At 39.4% G+C, this 22,572-nt stretch overlaps 1 protein-coding gene and 1 long non-coding RNA gene across 2 annotated transcripts; both read right to left on the reverse strand.

The window, feature by feature from the left end:
- Positions 1-9,005: 9,005 nt before the first annotated feature.
- Positions 9,006-11,991, reverse strand: LOC113009114 (uncharacterized). Its single transcript, XR_003270117.1, has 3 exons — positions 11,959-11,991; positions 11,353-11,502; positions 9,006-9,345 (listed from the first exon to the last, which is right to left on the reverse strand). It is a non-coding gene; the product is annotated as an uncharacterized LOC113009114 (long non-coding RNA).
- A 7-nt stretch (positions 11,992-11,998) lies between these two features.
- LOC113028456 (butyrophilin subfamily 3 member A2-like) lies at positions 11,999-16,297 on the reverse strand (the record flags this gene model as incomplete). The annotated part of the gene is made up of 4 exons (XM_026178745.1): positions 16,251-16,297; positions 15,152-15,266; positions 12,640-12,981; positions 11,999-12,246 (listed from the first exon to the last, which is right to left on the reverse strand). Coding segments are annotated over exons 2-4 (696 nt in total), but the record flags the coding sequence as incomplete, so codon positions are not given.
- Between the last annotated feature and the right edge of the window lie 6,275 nt (positions 16,298-22,572).

Consider the following 22,572-nt stretch of genomic DNA (forward strand, 5'->3'; position numbering starts at 1 on the left):
GGAAGCAACAGAACATGAAACTAAACAAGCCAAGAGTACAAGAACGTGGCAGTTACAACAGGAAAAAAAAAAAAAGTTGAATTTTGCTCTTTCAGCTTACCGCAAACAATGATGAAGGGTGTTAGTGGGATGTTGAGTAGAGAGAAGTACACAGCCAAAACCTTGTGCTTCTTTTTGGCAGAACCAAGTGGGTTCACTACTTCAAATGCATCCTGGTATAGAACCAGCTTGAGTCAATGTGGATTTTCCTGAAAAAATTTGTTTGACACAAACACGTTACCATCACAACAGTCCCTGAGAACATCTGGTCTTGAAACATTATTAGGATTCACTGATATGAGACCTTGCCAAAAACTTGATTCCAGCATACCCTTCAAAATATTTAGCAGAGGAACACAATAGGCAAATCTCTCCATCTGTTCTCGTCCCTGCCCAAAAACACTTTTCTGGGTTCAACATACTTGAACACATCTTTAAAGCACTGGACTCTTGAATAAGCAGTTCTCAGGGGCCATGTGTGACAAGCTGAGAACAAGTCAGATTGTTTTACTGTGTCACAGATTTTTATGTCTTCATCTGAAACTGACATATCTTTTAGAAGTGGCCTTAGTCTATTCAATGTATACATCTGTCCCAATTCATGTATATTTTGTATTTCTTCAACAATGGTTTGAATGGTAGATGCTGGCAGAAGATGCTGTCCCTGTAGTTTAATGTAAAACATACATACATGTCTGAGATACAGGTCACTGAAATTAGACCCATCCATACCAGGGTCTTCTATATCTGATACACTGGCACCTTCCTGTATGGTGGCACTTGTAGATGGACTCTCTTGAGTATCTTTGTTTAAACCACAAATCACATTTTCCTAACGTTTGTGTTTTCTAGACATATGGGAGGTAAATGTAGATTTTACAGAGAACTCACTTTGGCATCCTCTCACTGGACAAGTTACATGCCGTCCCTCTTCTATGGGTTCCTGTAAGTGAGCAATCAAAGCTTTAGTTCCCTCACATTGGCATTCACAAAGTGAGACAGTGCAATTCAAACCCATTAAGGTAGCATTCTGAGAAACAGTTGCGGTACCAGTGTGGTGGCGGTAGAAGTGAGACTTTAAAGCAGCATATCCAGAAAACACCTGCTTACAACTTACTTCAACACATTTAAAAATACACCGGGGTTCATTACGATGCAGTCTGCAATGCAAAACATAAGCTTTCACGGACTGAACCGATTCTCCACATATGCTGCAAAAATACATAATCAATATGACACAGCTGCGAGGCTAGCTAACTTAAAGCTTCAGCCGGATGTCAAACAAGGCGGGAACATCCAGGCCGCATTTAGACAAAGCATTCAAACATAGCTATACTAATTAGACGGTTTCCATTAATACACCCATCTCCAAAACACGTCTCAAAACGCGCACTGCTGGTTTTGCAAGGCTCTTTTCAGCCTGATGTAGCTAACGCTAATGCTAGAAACGAGCTAAAGCTAACGTAAATTTATCATTTGCGCCTTCACTGCCTGCAACACAATGCTGTCGATAAATAAACCAAGTTGGATTATTTTCTTACCGTAGTAACTGAAGACGAGCTGTGGCAGACGTTAAATTAAAAAAAAATGAGAAACAAGTCCACGAAAATGAAGATAGCGTGCTGCCATAGTCCAAAGCAAAACTTGTGTGGAGCTGTACAGACGTTATCTGCGGTGGAGCCTGATGCAGTGCGCTGATTGGCCGTTTGAAATCAGGCGCCTTGATGTGAAACTGTGCTCTAAACGTCAGGGGAAACGCCTAGTTTGGGAGGAGTGCTTTAATCTTTTTCTTCATATGATAATTAACTATGAATATAATAGAACCAGACAACAGATTATTTTTAACACTTTTGGATTATAGGAATTCACTCAATAATATAAGTTGTCTATCATTAGCTGGAGGTCTCTCAAGTTGTTGTTAGCTTTACATTTTAAACTCATGGTTATTGAGTTCAACAGAATGTAGATTTAACAGCTACATCCATATTCTTTACAAAAACTACATCCAAAAATTGCCCTAATACATTTCTAGTATAAGATCTTGGGACATATGTACTGTTATATGAATGGCTGTATTAAAGGTGCTATGAATCAAGAATGGATTAATGTAAAGTGCTTTGGGCTTCTTGAAAACCGCTATCTAATCCATTATTATTATTATGTGAAATTAATGCAAAAATCACAAAGTCATATTACAGCATGTATCCATTACCAGCACAACCATGCTTACATTCAGCAATTAAAACCTGTATTTTTTTCAATAAATAAATGTAAAAAAAATTGTGTTTGCCTGTTCTAAACTTATTGGAATCTTCCGTTAAAAAAACTATGCAAGAGTGATTTACAGTAGGTTTATGTATTTTTTCAGAGAGAAAAAATGTACATATTACGGTTTTTCTACCATTTCTTTATTTACGGGCAATTTCACATCAAATCAACAGTTTTAAACTGTTTTTATAGTTAACAGGTTTTTCCTGTCGTATTTTCCTGTCTTTCACTTGTTAAATATACGGATCTTTTTTACAGTGTATGTCACAGTGAAAACATTTCTTGAATAGGACATTACCATTTTTTTTTTTGATGAGATTTGGTCATTAAGTAATGAAAAGCACTTTAAGCAATTTAAACCTGAGGATGTTGGAGAACAAATAAATAAATCACCTTGGCATTTAATCTCCTGGTTTTCTTTAAACCACAAATATAAAGCAAGAAGACAGTTCTCTGGAATCAACAAACTCTGACTTTATCCATCAAATGGTTGTTGACGTGCACTAATCTGGACCAAAGACTGACCAGCAGACACAGAACAACCCTGTCACCCCTTTGGCAGACCCATAAATAATGCGGACATCCAGAATTTTCCAAAGGCTGTGACATACAAAAATACCACAAGAAATCGTATTTATAGTAATCACAGTAGCTGGTAAAGCAATGTGTTCAAGGTTTCCAAAAGTTGATTCTGTTCATCTGGACGTAGCGTTTTGTGGGAGAAACGTTTCATCACTCATCCAAGTGACTTCTTCAGTCTCAGCTGACTGCAGCTTTCCCCAAATCTTATATCTGACGGTGTTCACATAATTGCAGGTGACTTTAATAAGGCCAACATAAAGACTGTACTTCCAAAGTTCTATCAGCATGTCAAATGTCCCACCAGAGGAGAAAACACTCTAGATCATGTTTACTCCAACATCAAGCATGCATATAGAGCCATACCCCTCCCCCATCTCGGTCAATCTGACCACCTCTCCCTCCTGCTCTCCCCAGCCTACACCCCCCTCAGGCACAGTGCCAGGCCCACCACAAAGACGGTTACAGCCTGGCCTGAAAATGCTCTCTCCAAACTACAGGACTGCTTCACAGAGAAAGACTGGGACATATCTGAACAACAGGACCTAGAAACTTTCACAGGATCAGTACTGGACTACATCAAGTTCTGTACTGCAAATGTGACTGTGGACAAAAGCATTCGGGTTTTCCCAAACCAAAAACCCTGGATGACCAGCGAGGTCCGCTCACTCCTCAAAGCCCGCGATGCCGCCTTCAGGTCAGGTGACAGAGCTCTGCTCAAGCTGACCTGAAAAGGGGGATTAAAAAAGCAAGTCAGACCACAAAAGAAACATCGAGTCTGTCCAGCAACAACACACAGGAGGTGTGGCAGGGAATGCAAGACATCATCAACCACAGAGGCAGCACAGCGGAAACAGAAAACCTGAGTGTGCAGCTGGCAGAGGAAATAAACAGCTTCTTCGCCCGCTTTGAAACACCACAACAGCAGCACTCATCTGCCTCAGCTCTGCTCCCATCCTCATCCTCACCTGGTTCCTGCACCGCTTCACTCACTGTAACGGAGCAAGATGTCAGACGTGTCCTCCTAGCAGTGAACCCCGCGATGGCAGCCGGTCCAGACAGAGTACCTGGCAAGGTACTAAGAGCATGCGCACATCAGCTCACCCTCATCTTCACCAGACTCTTCAACCTCTCACTGGATCAGGCAGCCATCCTATCCTGTCTAAAATCAGCCAGGATGCCGAAGAAGTCTCCCATCTCCAGCCTGAATGATTACCACCCTGTGGACCTCACACCGGTAATCATGAAATGAGTCCTCAGGAAGTACAAGCTGAACTCCAACCTGCTGCTGACCTTCTACCGCTCGTCCATTGAGAGCCTCCTAACCTGCTGCATCACAGTATGGTACGGCAGCTGCACCAAGGCGGATAGAGTGAGGCTTCAAAGTGTGGTCAAGACAGCACAAAAGATCATCGGCTGCCCTCTCCCCTCCCTGATGAACAGTTATTCCTCCTGCTGCCTCAGCAGAGCAGCAAACATCATCAAGGACAGCTCCCACCCTGGTTTCAACATGTTCAGCCTGCTTCCCTCAGAGAAGCGCTACAGGTGTATCAACACAAAAACCCACAGACTCAAAAACAGTTTCTTCCCCAAAGCCATAACCACCCAGAACTCACACATGCACAGATAACACATCCCCCCCCCCCCCCTTCTTTTTTTTTCTTTTCCTTTTCTCCCCACTTCCTCTATGGACCACTGTGCAATACCAATTCTATGTGCAATAACCCAACTGTATATACATAACACTATTTATTACATATTACTTTTTTTTAAACAGGCTTGTATATTTGTACATTTTATATATATATATATATATATATATATATATATATATATATTTTTTCCCTCTGTTAATACTATCCATATGTATATAGCGCTGCAGAACTGTGCCCCCCCCAGCATGTTTGCACTGAGTAGGAGATGCTCTGTATCTCATTGTACAACTGTATAGTGACATTAAAGGCATTCTATTCTATTCTATTCTAACAAACTCTTTTAACTGCAGCTACACGTATTTCACAGGTTGAAATACGTGTAGCTGCTTTGCCTGTTGTCAGGCTGGTGAATTTTGAAACAAACATTAGGCAAACTTATGAGGATATAAAAATCTATTCAAAAAGTATTTGCAGTTTATATGCATTTTTAAGTCTTCAGCAATAACAACTCAACATTTTATTCAACACCTCACTGATTTGCAGTGAGAAAATATTACATGTAATGGCAATACTTACACTCTATTTCCTGAATATAACTAAATGTAAAATTACTTAACTGAAGTGCTCTTATTCAGCTGTTAACAACACATGTGGACCAACGTCAGTGAGGAACCATGCAGGACATGATTCTCACCTTCAGGAACATTTTTGGTTCAATATTTTGGTCAAGAACACCTTATTAGACAGTATGAGTGGATGTGACAGTGCTCCTCCTAAACCACAGGGAATATTAAATATCCCAGTAAGAAGTACAAAAATGTAAAGATGATGTTTTAGCAAGCAACCATAAGAAAACTATGGCAAAAAAACAAAGGACAACTGAAACTGACGTTTTTTTTGGGGGGGGGGGGTTCAGCCATTTGGTCACAAAATAAACTGTAAGACATTTTTAAACTTGAATTGAATACTGGATGAACAGTGTGAGGATCATCTGGAGGCTGTTGAAAGACTAAATTGTCTTTCCTTATGAGGCTGGTGAGCTGCAATGAGCTTTTTGTGAAACTGAAGCTATGGTATAAAAATCATTTGTTAGTTTTACCCCTGATACTGCTGGATAAACCAAAACTCACTCAGGAAAAAGGTCACGCAGAGCTCAAGTTTTCACTCGCGAGAGGGAAGCACTTGTCTCCAACCCACTTCAACTTGCTTCCCCTGTGCAGGTCGTTTTTATTGTTTACACACATAAATATTCATAAAGCTTGTTGCTGTTTTAACTAAGAGAAATTAGTATATATGGTTACAAAGCGTGCTTTGCAAGCGTAGTTATACGATGTGTGTGGTTATATGATGTGAGTGCAGCCCTCCCAGGATGTTGTCATTATCTTGTTCCGCCAGGTGGCTTCCTTCATTGAGTAGAGTCTGTTCTTCTCAAGGCTCCTCGTTCCCCTTATGGAGGTCGTGCACATACTCATATGGGTGGGTTACATAGGGAGCAAACAGAAGCATTCTAGCTTTTTTTCAAGTCTGAACATTGTTAGGTTTTCTATTACCAGTGTTTCCCCTTGAGTCACTGCTACATCTTCCACTTTGTGAGGAGATTCTGTAACATTAATGCATTTTAAGTCTCATGAATATAAGTTTACCATCAACTAAGTACAACACCTTTTTCCTAACACTCATTTAACCATAATTTCAGATTGAACCCTAGAAGCAAATGTTAAGTCTGGTGAAAATTGTTTTAAAATCTTGGATTTGTTCAGAAGGCTGTGATTTAAATTAAAAACAGGACTCTTCACCACATTAACCTTTTAAGGTGAAAAGTGGTTTTATTACATTGAACGATGCATCATGGCACTCAGACTGTTAATCACTGGTAAGAAGCTGTAAATAACACCACATTACAGTCACTATGAGCAGAAATGAATATATGTTTACAAAAAATAAAAGTTATTTAACCCTTGGATAGCCGTCAAAATTTACACCCATTCACGGTCGCCGGGACCCAAAAGGGTCCCTATTTTGACGATGACCATCAGAGGGTTAAAGTCAGCTAATGCTGAAAGTTCCAGTTCCACTCATTTTTCTTTTTGACATAAACTCCATCTTCGTTCTGTGAGATACAACTTCCATTTGCTTCCGCTTATCCTTTTCAGGACCGCGGAGGGTACTGGAGCCTATCCCAGCTGAATGTCTTTGCACTGTGGGAGGAAGCCGGAGTACCCGGAGGGAACCCATGCAAACACAGGGGCGAACATGCCAAGTCCACACAGAAAGACCCCGGCCTGATGGTGGAATTGAACTCAGGACCTTCTTGCTGTACGGCAACAGTGCTAACCACCGTTCCGCCCAAGATACAACTTATCATATTTAATTTGAGCTCCATCCTCCAATGGATAATCAGCTTTTTCATTTCAACACTGCATGTCTTTCTCCAATGATCTATTTTCCTCATGTATCTTCTTCCTCTCTGTGGCTCCTGATCAGAGTACAAACATAAAAAGAAAAAGGAATTTGCTTCTCCTGAGCTGATCTTTCTGTTTTCTGTCTATAACTGCTGAAAACTGAAGGCCTTAATGTTAATCCACCTCCATCTGATCCTGCAGATCTTCATCCTTTTCTTTCAGACATTCTTGTGGTTCTGTTTGAACTGGCAGCATCTGCTGATCTTTGGTCCATTGCATGGGTTCATACGATTGTGATGTTGCAGCATATTGACTGTGAGCTGCATCATCAACATTCATATGATAATCATTTTGTTTTTTCACATACTTTTTTGGCTTTTTAAAATTCTGATGCTTGCGTGGTCTTCTTTCTTCCTCAACTTTCTGTTTCTTGACTGGCAGTGTGCAGACCTCATTCAGTTTCAGTGCATTTGGACGATTTCTACTCTGGTTATTCTTTTGATCAAAATCACATGTTCGTTGCATCGGCTCCTCCTCCTGTTTTTCTTCCACACAGACGACTCTCTCTGTGAGACTGACAGATTCTTCCAGCTGCTGTTTTTCATTTACGTTCACTTGTTGCTCCGCCTGCAGCTCTCCTTCATGTGGGAGTTGTAGTTTTTCTCTCTCCTTGTCCTTCTTCTTTGTTTCCTCAGATCTGAGCCCTTCATTAACCTCCAGCTCCTTTCCCTGAGCTCCTTCTTTCCTCTCTGCTCCTCTCAGTTTCTCTGGCTGCTCTCTGATTTGTTCTGGGCTCTGTTGACATGTTTCCTCTGGTTGTTTCTTGTGGTTTTGTCCTTGTATTTTCAGATGTGTATCCAGTGGAACTTGGACTGATGAAATCATGCTTTCTGTCTGACCCCTCTGTTCCTCTGGTTGGTTTTTATTATCTTTCCTTATTTTCAGTTCTCCCTCATCTTTCTCTCTTTTCCTTCGTGTCTCTGATTGAAGTCTCCTCTGGTTTTCCTCTCTCTGTTGTTCTGCCTCCAGTTTTTCTCTCCATGTCTCCTTCTGTGGAATAAACACAGAATTTACTTTGTTTACTTCACCACTGTTTTCCTCTGCTCTCTTTTTCTCCGTTTCTGACTCTTTCATGTCCACATTTCTCTCCATCTGTCTTTTTTCTACAAGCTGCTCTTGTTGTCTCTCTTTTTCTCTCCGTGGTTCCTGATCACTGCTCAGATGAAAAGAAAAATTAAAGGACTTTGCTTCTCCTAATAGCATGGGCTCCTCTTTATGTTCTTCTGTAAATGGTGAAAACTGACATCCTAAATCAGTTTTTCCTGCTTGCATCTTTTTCTTTCTTTCACTTTCAGCCACCTCAGCTTTCATTCCCCTTCCTGGCATCTCCTTTTCTTCATCTGTTTCTTGATCTGTTGTAGACTGAGACACTTTTTCAGTCATAATAAACTGATTTATCCTGTCCACTCCTGTCCTCTGTGTTTTTATGTCATCTTTATTTCTCAGCTCTCTGGTGTCCACATTATGTGTTTCATGTCTTCCTCTCCTGCTCTGCTCTTCAAACTGAGGCTCATTCACAGTCACAGCAGATGTTTTTGTTCCTGGACTGTCGGTGTTGCTTCTTTGCTCTGTTTCTTCCTGTTTTTGTTTTTTATCATGATCATTTTGTTGTGTCTCTTTTTCCTTTTCTTCTCTTCCTGTCATGTCTTGTGTTTTTTGTTCTACTGTAACCAAAGACTCTTTGTCACTAACAGTTAATGGATTTATTCTCTTTTCTTGTGGCCTGTCAGTGTCCCTTGTTTGAACTGTTTCTGTCACAGGCTGATTTTGTTGTGTTTCTCCATCTTTATTTCTCTGCTCTCTGATGTCCACATTATGTGTTTCATGTCTTCCTCTCCTGCTCTGTTCTTCATGTGTTTCTTGTTTCATTTTAAACTGAGGCTCAGTTTTAGTCACAGCAGATGTTTTTGTTTCTGAACTGTCAGTGTCCACTTCTTTGCTCTGTTTCTTTTTGGGTTTTTTCATGACCATTTTCTTTTGTCTCTTTTTCTTTCCACTGTTGTTCACATCACCCTTTTCTTCTCTTCCCGTCATATCCTGTGTTTTGTGTTCCATCTTAATCAAAGACTCTTTGTCATTAACAGTAGATGCATTTATTCTCCTTTCTTGTGGACTGTTTATGTTCTTTATTTGTTCTGTTTCTAAAACAAATTCATCTTGTTTGGTTTCTCTGTCATCTTCATGTCTTTGGTCTTCTCTGCTGTCCACATCATAATCTTCTTCTCTTCCTGTCATGAGTGGTTTGCTTTGTTCTTCCACCACTGGCATCCCACTGTTTTTAGAGCTGATCGTGTTTTTCTTCCTGGCCTGTTCAGCTCCATCCTCCTCACTCTTCTTTTTTTCTGTCAAATAAAAGAAGCAGGAGAAATGGATGAAGAACAATATGAAACAAAGTTCTTGTTGTTTTTTTGTAAATGGGTAAAAGTGAGAAAAAATAAATAAATTACACATTAAAGTATTTGAAGCAACCTCAATAAATGAGCAGTAATTGAGATTTAGTGCCATCTAGTGGTGAATTTACAGATTACAACCAACTGTTAGCCTTGCGGATGCACAGAAACAGTGACAGACATCACCAGTGTTGGGGAGTAACACAATACACGTACCACCGTTACATATTTAAAATACACAAAATGAGTAACTGTATTCCGCTACAGTTACCGTTTAAAAAGGTGGTATTCAGAATACAGTTACTCTGTTGAAATAAATGGATTACACGGCGGCCTTTTCCTGTTTCATATGTTCGGCTATGCCTTCTCTATTTTTGGTAATTCCACGTCGTGGAAACCAAACAAAACACTCATTAAGAGGCTCTAATTTCTGTGTCTCAATCTTGCGGCCCATGTCACCTCTACTTCCGGCCCGCATAATGACCTGAAGAAATATTTTTAAAAGTGATTGTTCAAAAACTTATTCAATATGAAGGCAATAGGCAGAGTGTTACAGGCACAGCCCTAAAGAATGTAGCCTCATGGTCAGTGTAGCCCAGTTGTAACTAAGCTATTAAGACTCGACTGCAACCTCTCTCTGTCTCTTGCTAGCAAAGTTGACCCAGACAACAAAGTAAAGCTAGTTTTCGGCTACGAGCCCGACATGAACCCGACGTATTAGCCAGAGGTCCCTTTACTACGGTTCGGCGCCGCAGACCTGTTTTATATACGCGCGGAATAGTTTCTATCTGGGATCGCTGCAAAAAGTGCAGCCTTACCTAATGTCCACCTACTGTTACTCATTTTATATTAAGATTTAAAAATCTAGTTGGTATTGGTATGGCGAGTATCCTTCAGTAATAGTAATAAATCACACAGCCATAGTACATGCATGTAGTTGTAAAAAGCATGATAATATATTAAGTAATCCAAAGTATTCTGTTACGTTACTCTCATTGAGTAACGTAACAGAATACGTTACAAGATACTGTTTGGGGCATGTATTCTGTAATCTGTAGTGGAATACATTTTAAAAGTAACCTTCCCAACACTGTGGATAAACATATCTGTATTAATTACTGGCATAGTAAGAATGAAGCACCTGCCAATACCTCACTAATGTGGGAGAAATGTTTCGTCACTCATCCAAGTGACTTCTTCAGTCTCAGCTAACTGCAGGTTTCCCCAATTTTATAAACAGTACATTTGCATAATGACTGAAACCAGCCCACTGAAGAAACCCCAAGATTGGGAAAACCTGCAGTCAGCTGAGACTGAAGAAGTCACTTGGATGAGTGACGAAACATTTCTCCCACAAAACGCTACGTCCAGATGAACAGGATCAACTTTTGGAGATTTACTTTCCTGGATGATTGAGCATGCATCAAGACCAACAGTAGCACTGTTTCCATGAGCACCCTGTTTATCAACAGCTCTGGAGACACTTGTTGTTAATCCAAGCCTCAACAGATCCAGTATGGAAATATGGGACCGGCACTGGGAGTTTTTTGGGGGAATGTTTGCCTCCTGTGGGTTCCTAGTTGGTAACACCTTCTGAATATGTTTTTCTTTTATTTCATTCATTCATTCAAGCCAACATACATTCTTACAGCCAACAAATACAATACACTAGAAATGTTGGTGGATTTTGAGTTTCTCTACTAATAAACAATGATGAGCAGACTCTGTGGAACTAAACCATTTTTAGGGTCAAGAAGACAATTCTATTCTTCAGGTGATTGTTGTTCTAATAGATCCCTTTAAATCTTTTACACTGGACTCAGAAATATTTTTAGAAGTAACACATAAAATCATTTTTTGATAGATTGATTGATTATATGAGAAATAATAATAATAATTATTATTATTTACGAGGGTAAAACACAATTATTCATCATTCAGAGAAAAAAAATGACTTACTGAATTTGCCTCTTCTCCACTTCCATACAAAGAAAACTGCACCAATTAGAAGAAGAACAACAGCAACACTGACAGCCGAGGCAACAGTGACATTTGGATTACTGATTGGACGACTGGGTGGACCAGAAGGACTGACCAAGAAGAAATCATCTGAAATTAATAAAACAATTCATAATTCATTGTTTACAAATTAGTAAAATATCATTCTTTGATGCATTTGATACATCAGAGCAACCTGAGCTATTGCTCTGATGTATCAGTTTCTAATTTTGGTCACTTCCAATTTAAATCTTTACATCTTCACCTCTGCCTCATGTCTTTTTGTCAGTGCCACTGTCTCTGGGTCTCATAACCATGTAGTAAACTTTACCTTTCACTCTTGTTGCTATCATTCTGTCACAAAGGATGGCAGACATTGACATTCGTCTCCACCCTGCCTGCTCTCTCTTCTTCACCTCTCTTGTCCACTTTCCATTGCTTGGAATTGTTGTCCCCAAGTTTTTAAAATCTACTTTTAGTATGTCTACTCCTTGGATCTTTAGTGTTACAGTTGCCTCCCCTTCACAGAAATGAAATTCAAACCATTAAATAAAACATTCGATTTACCTGGAACATGTCTGTGTGTCTCTCTGCTCTGGCTTATTTTCTTCTGTTGGACTCTGCAGGTGATGTTGTTGCTGTGTCTCTTCTCCACAGTCACTCTGCTGCTGACAGTATAGAGGTCATCAGGACCTCTGAGGGTCTCTGTAGGTCCAGCAGAGAGGAGGTTTCCCTCACTGTCCAACCACAGCAGCTCAGGCTCTGGATACCAGCCTGCAGACTCACACTGTAACACCACTCCACTGATGGTTTTATTGAGGCCTGCAAAGCTGATAACAGGTGAGGAGACGGCACCTGGAAAACAAAAACAGATGGTGACATTGGTTTATTAGTAATTTTTTAAAAAAAGAAAGAAAAAAAAAATACAACAACAGCAACAAAAAAACAAAACAAAAAACCTCTTGAATATGGTCTGGAGGTTCTTCTGAATGCACTTCTGAATATTAAACCCAAAATATATCTTTATATTTTTTGTATATATAGTTTATGCATCCAAGGCGAATGGGTAGTGTAGTATTCACAGTTTAACAGCCTACTGCCCAAAATAGCAAAGAAGACATTTTTCCACAGAACAAGGCTGTGCAGCTACTAAAACAGCACTAATGTCAACCTATGGATCAGAGTTTAAGAAAAAGTTCTACTATTTTAAAAATCCAATGCAATTACACTCATAATATTTTCACTTACCAACAACAAGCTGAACTGTAGTGTCTTTATTTAACTCTGGAAAAAAACATCTGTACGTTCCCTCATCAGACAGTTTGACTTTGGAGATTTTCAGTGACATGTTTCCATTCTTCAGTTCATCTGTGAACACAGATGTTCTGAAGGTGTAGGACGGATGTTTTTTAGACTCCAGCTCCACACCATCACGCCACACGAAGACAAATCTGGGGTTTAGGTCAGGTCTCGCCCACTCCACAGCCATGTCCAAAGCATCCATAACAGGGTCCAGGTTACATGGCAAAATGATGTCATCACCAATCCAAGCCACTACTGGATGAAGAGGACCAATAACCTCTGACTGACCTGAAGAGAAGAAGTATATTTCCATTGACACAAAGCTGCTGTAACAGAACGGGATTGTGTCTTAGATTTCCAGACTTTTTTTACAGCCTGCTTACCAAGTGCTGTTGAAAAGTGTTTGAAAAACCAGAGATTCTCTTTTAAAAGACCAAAGTTCATCATGCACACTGTTTTTCTTTCATCTTTGTTCAGCTTCTAAAATCATAATATTTGAAGGATTTAAGCCCAAATTTTACATGGGACGCCTGCTCACACTGTCTTTTGACTAACCAAAAATTAGAAGACCACTGTCGCCTCTGACACTAACTTCCATCACTTTTTATCCTTTTTAAATAACAAGTCTGTAAAGGACTGCAACCCCACACACTGTTCTTCTGGTTGCACTATGAGTTTTTATTGATTTTCCACTCATATGACTCTTCCCGGTTCGGCACACACATCAGCCAGATTTTCAGCTGTCTGTACACTCCTCTGGTCTCCAACCTCAACCTCTATACAAAGGGAAAACCTCATTAGATCAATCATCTCTACCAGTCCCTCCAACCTCCCTGGCACCGCCCCTTGGACTCACTGCACCACCCCTCCCCTGCAGCTGAGCCAGGGACCACACTTCCGCCACAAAGTCAATTCTACAACAAGTCTGAGCTGTGTGACAAAACCTTCAACTACCATTGTTCAGTTTTCAGTGTAGTAGTCAAGCTGGAAGTCACGAGACATAATATTATAATATTATGTCTATTATGTCTCATAATATTATTATGAGACATAATAACTATTCAAAGGAGAAAAACATAGGTCTTTCAAAGATGAACTGCTCAATGACTAAAACATCTGCCAAAAATGGTCAAAACCCTCTGATTGTATTTTCTTGTCATATTGAAATTTAGTTGAAAAAAAAAATAAAACATTTTCTTAAATGCAAAAATAAATAAACTCAAGGACAGGTAAAGATCAAAGTGAATAAAATCATTTATTTGGTTTTTCAGGGAGGGGGGAGTGGCTTTAAAGGGATAAAGGAGCATGTGGTGGCTGCAGTGAAAAAAAGCAAGCCTACCATCACTATGATCACCCTGTGTTTGATGGAAAGATGGTAAGCTTTTGTGCTGCTGAAAACCATCTCCATTTTGATAATGGCCCCACTGTGAAGGTTAATGTTTTAATGTAATTTGTGCTTAGAGATATATAATCGTTTGTATGTTGATAAAATATCTCATCCTTATTTAGGTCTGTTAAGGTTCTGTGTGCACTCTGTGCCACATGAGATGGGAGGACGTTTACTCCTTTCTGTTGTTTGGGAAGAGGGGGAAGTTTATGGGAAGGTCGCATCTTGTTTTATGATATATGGTATGGCAAAACAAACACTTTATATCTGTCCAGTTTCATGTCTTAGTTGGACTGCTGCCCACAATTCTCCCAGGAGGCACCTGGCGCCAATCATCTTGGGCGAACTCTTGGGAAGTGGTACGGGGGATCCAGCCCAAGTTCGCCTTGGTTCAGGTGGAAGGAATGGCTTGACCTCGGTTGGCTCCCCTCGCGAGTGGTCACACGAAGAGCTCTGTCTTGTGTCTTGTTTTATGGCCGCAGTTGGTTGTCTTAACGTTCCAGCAAGGTTTGTGCTTAGATAACCTTAACACCCACCTACTTGTTCTTTGTGGTGTATTGTATTGTAGACATACCCCACGTTAAACTATGACAGCATCATCATCACTGCTGCAATGAAGATGAATCAGCAATCTTTTTTTTTTCAAAAACTGGGAGCTGTGTAGGCTTTTTTTTTTTTATGCAGGACTTTTTTAGGCACAATTGTGGGTAAAATGGTCAGGTTTACATGGTGACGACTGAACACTACAGAGCTGTGCATTAAACAAAGCATCAAAGCAAAGAATTTGCCTTGAGGCTTTTTTGTAATGTAATTATTTGAATTACTTGATGAATCATTTCTGCCTTGGTAGCATTATCTTATTGCAACTGACACTCAATTTCCCAAGTCACTGCTGACTGCATTTTTAAAATATGAATTTCAGTATTGCTCACGTACATCCACATTCAGACTGGAGACAGTTACATTATTAGGCCAACAGGTGGATGTAAAACTTCAAACTTCAAATCATTGTTGCGGAAATCCACAACAAAAATGATTAATAACTCTGTTACACTGATGTGTTTCACTTACCTCTGCATGGGTGTATCAGGGCAAAGACAGCAGCTGTGTAGAAAACCAGGACGCTGCACCGATCAAACAGATCCATAACGTCTCGTCCAGCTCTCACATGGAGCATGGTCTGATTCTGAAAGTAGAAATGAAAAAGCATTGTGAGGAATATGTTTGCAGCACCCAAAATCTGTTTAACAGATGCTGAAAACATCATTTTATCAGCTTAATCACCATCAGAGGTCGACCTTGGAGTCTGGGTTTAAAGTGAGATTAGAAGCAATAACATGGATCAATACACAGTATAATGCTATATAAGATGTGTTGGGTGTGGCCTCAGATAATATGCCATATAAAAATCTGAATGTGGATTTCTGACAAAATAATGTCATAGTTTTTCACTAACACACGTTGTTTTGTGCTTGTTTACAAAAGAGTTTTATGTTTTGCATGTTTTACAGAAAATGTTAGGTTTCAAGAAACCAAGCAGTTGTAAAAAACCTGTAAGAAAAAGAAACATGAAGCTTTCACCACCAAGATGAAAATTGTTTAAGGTTTTGCTTAGGAGGGACTGATTCACTGTATTACTTTGGGATTTTCAGAGAATGGGAGTTGGCGCCCCCTGCTGCACGTGACGACAGAGTTCCAAGTTCACTTGCAGCGACAGAAATAAACTGCAGTATAATCACGGTGAGAAAATTAATTGTGCGATTGGTTTGAGTTCGGATTTCAATCATTACACTAGATCCTAGAAAAATGACACTTTTCGTTCCTGTTTGATGTCTTTGTCCTTCCTGCTGCAGTCAGCACTCAGTTTAGTTTCACTATCATTTACAATACAACAGCGATTCGGTGTAGAACAGATTTATACCGACAAATGTTTATTTGAAATATTAGACCATCTGAAAAGCAGAAAAAAGCAGGTTTAAAGCTGTCACCATTCATATATAAATTTTCAAACCTGGCGTTCATCTGCGCACTACCGAGATCATTTCGAAAGTGGAGGAGATTACGCCATTCCCACGGGACACACTCCACTATCTTCATTTACATGAGCACACAAGAAAGTCCGAGCCTAAGACCTAGTACAGGTACAAAATCTGTTGAAGCTTCTGCATACCTGTTTCTGAGCGTCCTCAGCGTGATTTCAGGGAATGCTGTTTCCGGTCACCTGGAGAATAAGGAGCGCTTCCGTGTTTCCTGCTTTTTTTTTTTTTTTTCTGAATTAACGCACCTTAAGCTGTAATGTATTCCGTATGATTAATGTTTGCTTGCTATGTTTATTTTGCTAAATGTAGACTTCAATCAGCTTCCAGAAATTATAGTTAGACTTAAATAAATAAATAAATAAATGAGTAACTTTTTTTCATCTATCACAGTTGATCACTTGGCATGTTTCATCTTTGTCCAGGTGGTGGCGCTGCACGATTACAGGTGAACAATGAAGTGCCAGGTGAGCAAAACGACTATTTTTTTCTTCTTTGACTTTGGCCTTAATGCCCTAGAGCAGGTTTCAGCACCCCACTGCTCCAGAGATGCATGTGGCTCTTTCATCCTTCTGCTGCAGCTCCCTGTGACTTTGGAAAATAAATAATAGTACTTAATTAAAATACTTTTTTTTATCGTAGTTCATTAGTTTTTAAAATGTAATTCTAAATTTGAAGATTCATAACCTCCAATGTGTGACAACTTGCGGGCATGAGCTTTTCGACCCCTGGTAGGTCACCCATGGATAAATTCAAGAAAGTAAAAGTGAAGAAAACAGAAGGTTTGATGCTATGTGGACAGAGTCATTTGCCTTCACTGAAACTGCTTTAGCAGTATGCTTCATGTGTGGTGAGAAACAATGAAAAGCCAGATGTTGCTGGGCATTTCCAGATTGAACACAATAAAGATGAAGGTGATGTCTTACGGTCCTAATGTGCAAACGCTGTGTCCTGAGATTTAGGAGCAAACATCACTTTAACCAGGTAAAATAAATATTCTAAATAACTAATATTCTGTGAATATATATTTTAGATTATTCAGTGAAATATTTGATTTTTTTAACCCTTTTATACACGAATTATGACAACCTCAATCAGGATTTTTTTCTTAAGTATTTTTATTCATCTTTAGGCATGAAAAAAAGTTTTTAGAAATTGTTTTTTAAACATGTATTTTTCAAAGAGTTTTTTGCATGTCAACTTAGATGGACACCATGCTGACCAGTGGGTGGCAGGGTATGGAGCGACACATCAGTGTCCAATGTAGTGGTTTATGTGCAATTATACCATCAACACTCACACAAATACAAGAAAACAGCATTTGAATAGCTGTCCACTCACTATGCGTGAAAGGGTTAATTGAGGTATACAGCTGACTGCACGCCCCAGCACATGTGATGAAATGATGACAGCACACAGAAGCATACAACCTTTTTGGTTTGCTGCAGTTGAATGATTTAAGCCTGGCTTTTTATTTCATAAATACAAAGAGGAATCAAACAGATACAGAACGTTTTAGTTCTACCCACAGGTGTCTTTTTCAGAGTTAAAATACATTTCTTTTTTTTCTCCAGCAGTTCATTGTTTTCTCAAATGCAATACACTAAAGTTTTCATACACAATCTACAGATTGAAAAAAAAAGAAATAGGTGGACTCCATTTCTATGCTAATATTAGATCTTAATGATGGAGTGGGATTTGTCTCACTCAAGATGAACAAACATCACAGGAGTGACTGCGGACCAGAGACACATCAAAAGTTTCACCTGTAGAGTCCAACAAAACAAACATCAGTAAGAGCAGAGAAACACAAACACACTCCAGATAAATCTAAATTCATTGCGACTGCACTTAGCTATAAAGTCTATATTAACTCCACGTGTTTGATTATTTCAGATTGTTCTCTTCGTGGTCTTCAGTCCTTCTCGTCCTCCCGACGCTTTATATTGTAAGCTAGAACCTGCACAATATACATACACTCTCCAGGTGTAGCTGTTGGCATGATGATATTGTATATTATTTGGATTATTTCTTTATCTTGTCAAGGGCCATGTCATCATTATAAATTGTTTAAGCTGTACATGACTTTATGTTTTGTTATTTTATGTAGTCAAAGTTTTGGTGCTTTTATTTTGAAAGTCAAGCTAGCGTAAAAGTTGCACTACTTTCCTTTTTGGGGGAGAAAGGAGGAAAAAACACATGTAAGCGTGCAGCAAGAAAGGTCTTTATTGAAGGTCGTGTTTAATGGGCTTTAACTACACACGGTTAAAGGAAACCTCAGAAGAGCGGTGGCTAATTCCCTTTTTGCAGCATGCAGCCAACGAGATAATTATTGATTTATCGTGTTTTGTTGTACAGTGTTATTTTTTTTACGTTGAGTTTTATTTTGTTAATGCTGTATAGTTTTCATGGTGACTTTGGAGAGAAGTCTTCAAATAAGCCAGTGATAGAAAACCACTGTGTCTGCCTGTGCTTCGAGGGAATTATACTTGGGTTAAGTCAGACTCCATCTAATCCATCTACAGCCGCACTTCATTGTCTGCTATACCGATGACTATGCAACCCTGTATTTGTTCATCTTTCTTGGCACCAAAGTCCCAATGTTCTGCTGACTGACAGAGATTTCTAACAAAGGCGTCGACGCTCTCACTGTGACATTGGGAATGGTGATGGAAATTCACACGCTTATGAAGCTTTTTGTGTTCATCAAACTTCTTCACCCCCACCTTATAGTAATGATCATTTTCATCTTCATCTTCATTTCAACTTCTAATTGTGAAAGCACTGAATATAGGTTCTGCCTATTTCATCATTGCAATAACCATGTATTTACTTGCACATCACAATCCTCTTGGTTGAGTTTAGTAGAAACTCAGAAGCGATTAAAACACTGCTTCCACTGGTTGAGTGAAGTCCAATAAATCAGATGTATTAAACGTTGCCATCATCACTGCTACAACTACAGCTTTGAGACATGACCGTCAACTACTTCTGACACCATGTACAAAATGTCACAAGAACTTCGTGGAAGAGCAAACCAGCACTTTATTACTTTACAGTTGTCATCCACACATGTTTTCTTATACCCCATATCTATAGTCCATAAGGAATTGAATCATTAGTGGGATTCATGCGCGTTTTGGTGATTTTTGTGAGAAATAGTGAACCATTGTGGTTAATCATTAGAGACATGGTGCCAGGAAGAGGTGCTCTGCTTGTTCCTAAGTAAAAACCAGTTCATCAGCAATTCTGTTCGCAGGTCAGAAATTTACATAAAAAACAGACAATACATATAGTTATAATATATAACTTGTAGTATATTATATATAAATGTACCACTTCAATGGTTAATTACATAATCAGATGGAGGGGAGTACTTCAAACCATAAGCACTACCTATCATAAGTTTTTTTTTGTACATTATTATATATATTATTTTATTAATAAAAAAGCATCAAGAAGTCGCAAGCAAAATGAGAACACACCATGGTACATGTTTAAACAAGGAAGGTTTAATCATCAAAATGAATTATTAACCAAAAAGACATAACATCATTTTCTTTTACACCCAAAAATGTCATCGCTGTGTGCGGGCAGACAGGGAGATAGGACCGAAAATGCAGCACTCTGAGGCAGACGTGAACTCAAAACACACAGCTTTATTGCTGGAGCAACGGAACAGAAACTAAACTAAACTGAGAATACAAAAATAAACTGGGCAGGCAGACGGACGGAACACACAGATAATGTAAGAGTATGACGCAACACTGAGCAAACATAAGAAACTCAAAATGCTGGGTCAACACTGACTCAGAACCGTGACAAAAAAACACATGTGCAATGCTTTTGGGATATTAGGACCACCAGTTTTAAAGTACAGCAGAAATAACATGAGCCTATATGAGACTGCTTGCTGTGTTGTTTTAAAAACAACAATGACAGCACAAAGAAATGCATTTTTGAAGATTAAATATTCAGAATTTATTTCCAGGTCTGTGTTGACGAGCATAACACATTTTATTTGAATGACGAACAGGTTTTAACAACTGTTAAGCACATTGTTGTGTGCTTTTTTTTTTCTAGAAGAATTTGATGTTTTGAGAGTATAAGTTAATTTTCTAATTTTACCAAGTAAACATTTCAAAAAATGTGCCAAACATGTTAATAGATAATATGATCTCCGTGTGGCATATGTTAATATCATACAGGGAGTGCAGAATTATTAGGCAAATGAGTATTTTGTCCACATCATCCTCTTCATGCATGTTGTCTTACTCCAAGCTGTATAGGCTCGAAAGCCTACTACCAATTAAGCATATTAGGTGATGTGCAACTCTGTAATGAGAAGGGGTGTGGTCTAATGACATCAACACCCTATATCAGGTGTGCATAATTATTAGGCAACGTCCTTTCCTTTGGCAAAATGGGTCAAAAGAAGGACTTGACAGGCTCAGAAAAGTCAAAAATAGTGAGATATCTTGCAGAGGGATGCAGCAGTCTCAAAATTGCAAAGCTTCTGAAGCGTGATCATCGAACAATCAAGCGTTTCATTCAAAATAGTCAACAGGGTCGCAAGAAGCGTGTGGAAAAACCAAGGCGCAAAATAACTGCCCATGAACTGAGAAAAGTCAAGCGTGCAGCTGCCAAGATGCCACTTGCCACCAGTTTGGCCATATTTCAGAGCTGCAACATCACTGGAGTGCCCAAAAGCACAAGGTGTGCAATACTCAGAGACATGGCCAAGGTAAGAAAGGCTGAAAGACGACCACCACTGAACAAGACACACAAGCTGAAACGTCAAGACTGGGCCAAGAAATATCTCAAGACTGGTTTTTCTAAGGTTTTATGGACTGATGAAATGAGAGTGAGTCTTGATGGGCCAGATGGATGGGCCCGTGGCTGGATTGGTAAAGGGCAGAGAGCTCCAGTCCGACTCAGACGCCAGCAAGGTGGAGGTGGAGTACTGGTTTGGGCTGGTATCATCAAAGATGAGCTTGTGGGGCCTTTTCGGGTTGAGGATGGAGTCAAGCTCAACTCCCAGTCCTACTGCCAGTTTCTGGAAGACACCTTCTTCAAGCAGTGGTACAGGAAGAAGTCTGCATCCTTCAAGAAAAACATGATTTTCATGCAGGACAATGCTCCATCACACGCGTCCAAGTACTCCACAGCGTGGCTGGCAAGAAAGGGTATAAAAGAAGAAAAACTAATGACATGGCCTCCTTGTTCACCTGATCTGAACCCCATTGAGAACCTGTGGTCCATCATCAAATGTGAGATTTACAAGGAGGGAAAACAGTACACCTCTCTGAACAGTGTCTGGGAGGCTGTGGTTGCTGCTGCACGCAATGTTGATGGTGAACAGATCAAAACACTGACAGAATCCATGGATGGCAGGCTTTTGAGTGTCCTTGCAAAGAAAGGTGGCTATATTGGTCGCTGATTTGTTTTTGAATGTCAGAAATGTATATTTGTGAATGTGGAGATGTTATATTGGTTTCACTGGTAAAAATAAATAATTGAAATGGGTATATATTTGTTTTTTGTTAAGTTGCCTAATAATTATGCACAGTAATAGTCACCTGCACACACAGATATCCCCCTAAAATAGCTAAAACTAAAAACAAACTAAAAACTACTTCCAAAAACATTCAGCTTTGATATTAATGGGTTTTTTTGGGTTCATTGAGAACATGATTGTTGTTCAATAATAAAATTATTCCTCAAAAATACAACTTGCCTAATAATTCTGCACTCCCTGTATGTTAAACTTTTTCCACGTAATTATTATCATTATCATTCTGTGGTTTCCGAATTGCTGAAATTATATTTACTCTCCTGACCTCCCCTGCCTCTTTTTGTCCATGCATTGTTGGCTCAGGCCTCCTGGCTCTGGCTCAATGCATGTAAATGACATCGGCAATCAGCAGCAGGTGTGAACAATCCTGAGTTGTTGTGTTTAACTAGTGTTGTATTTGCTTCGATCCCGTGTCATCAGTAAATCACTGTGAAAAATGGGTTTCAGTGACTGTTTAGAGTTTTACTGAAAAGTGGCTCCACAACATGATGTCAAAACTGTGTGAACAAGATAAAATGTGTTTAATGTTTGGAAGAAGATAGGCTCATTCAATGAAATATTTTAAATTTGATACAATGCAAGTCTCTGTTTTGTAATCTGGCGCCCCCACAGCCGGACATGACGTCAAAGGTAAACTTCGTAAACAATAAATCCTGGAAAAACAACACTTTTCTTTCCTGTGAGATGTATGTGACCTCTCTGCTGCAGTCTCCGCTGAGTGTAGTTTCACTGTTGTGTGTAAAATAAAAGAGTGATACAGTGGAGAACAGATCTCTACTGAAACCTGTTTATTTTAAATATTAGACCATCTGAAAAGCAGGTTTGAAGCTTTGTTAAGTCAGCATAGATTTTTAATTTGATGCAGATTTTTAATTTGTTGC

This window comes from Astatotilapia calliptera, chromosome 2 (genome assembly GCF_900246225.1).
Source record: "Astatotilapia calliptera chromosome 2, fAstCal1.2, whole genome shotgun sequence".
NCBI classification, from domain to species: domain Eukaryota; kingdom Metazoa; phylum Chordata; class Actinopteri; order Cichliformes; family Cichlidae; genus Astatotilapia; species Astatotilapia calliptera.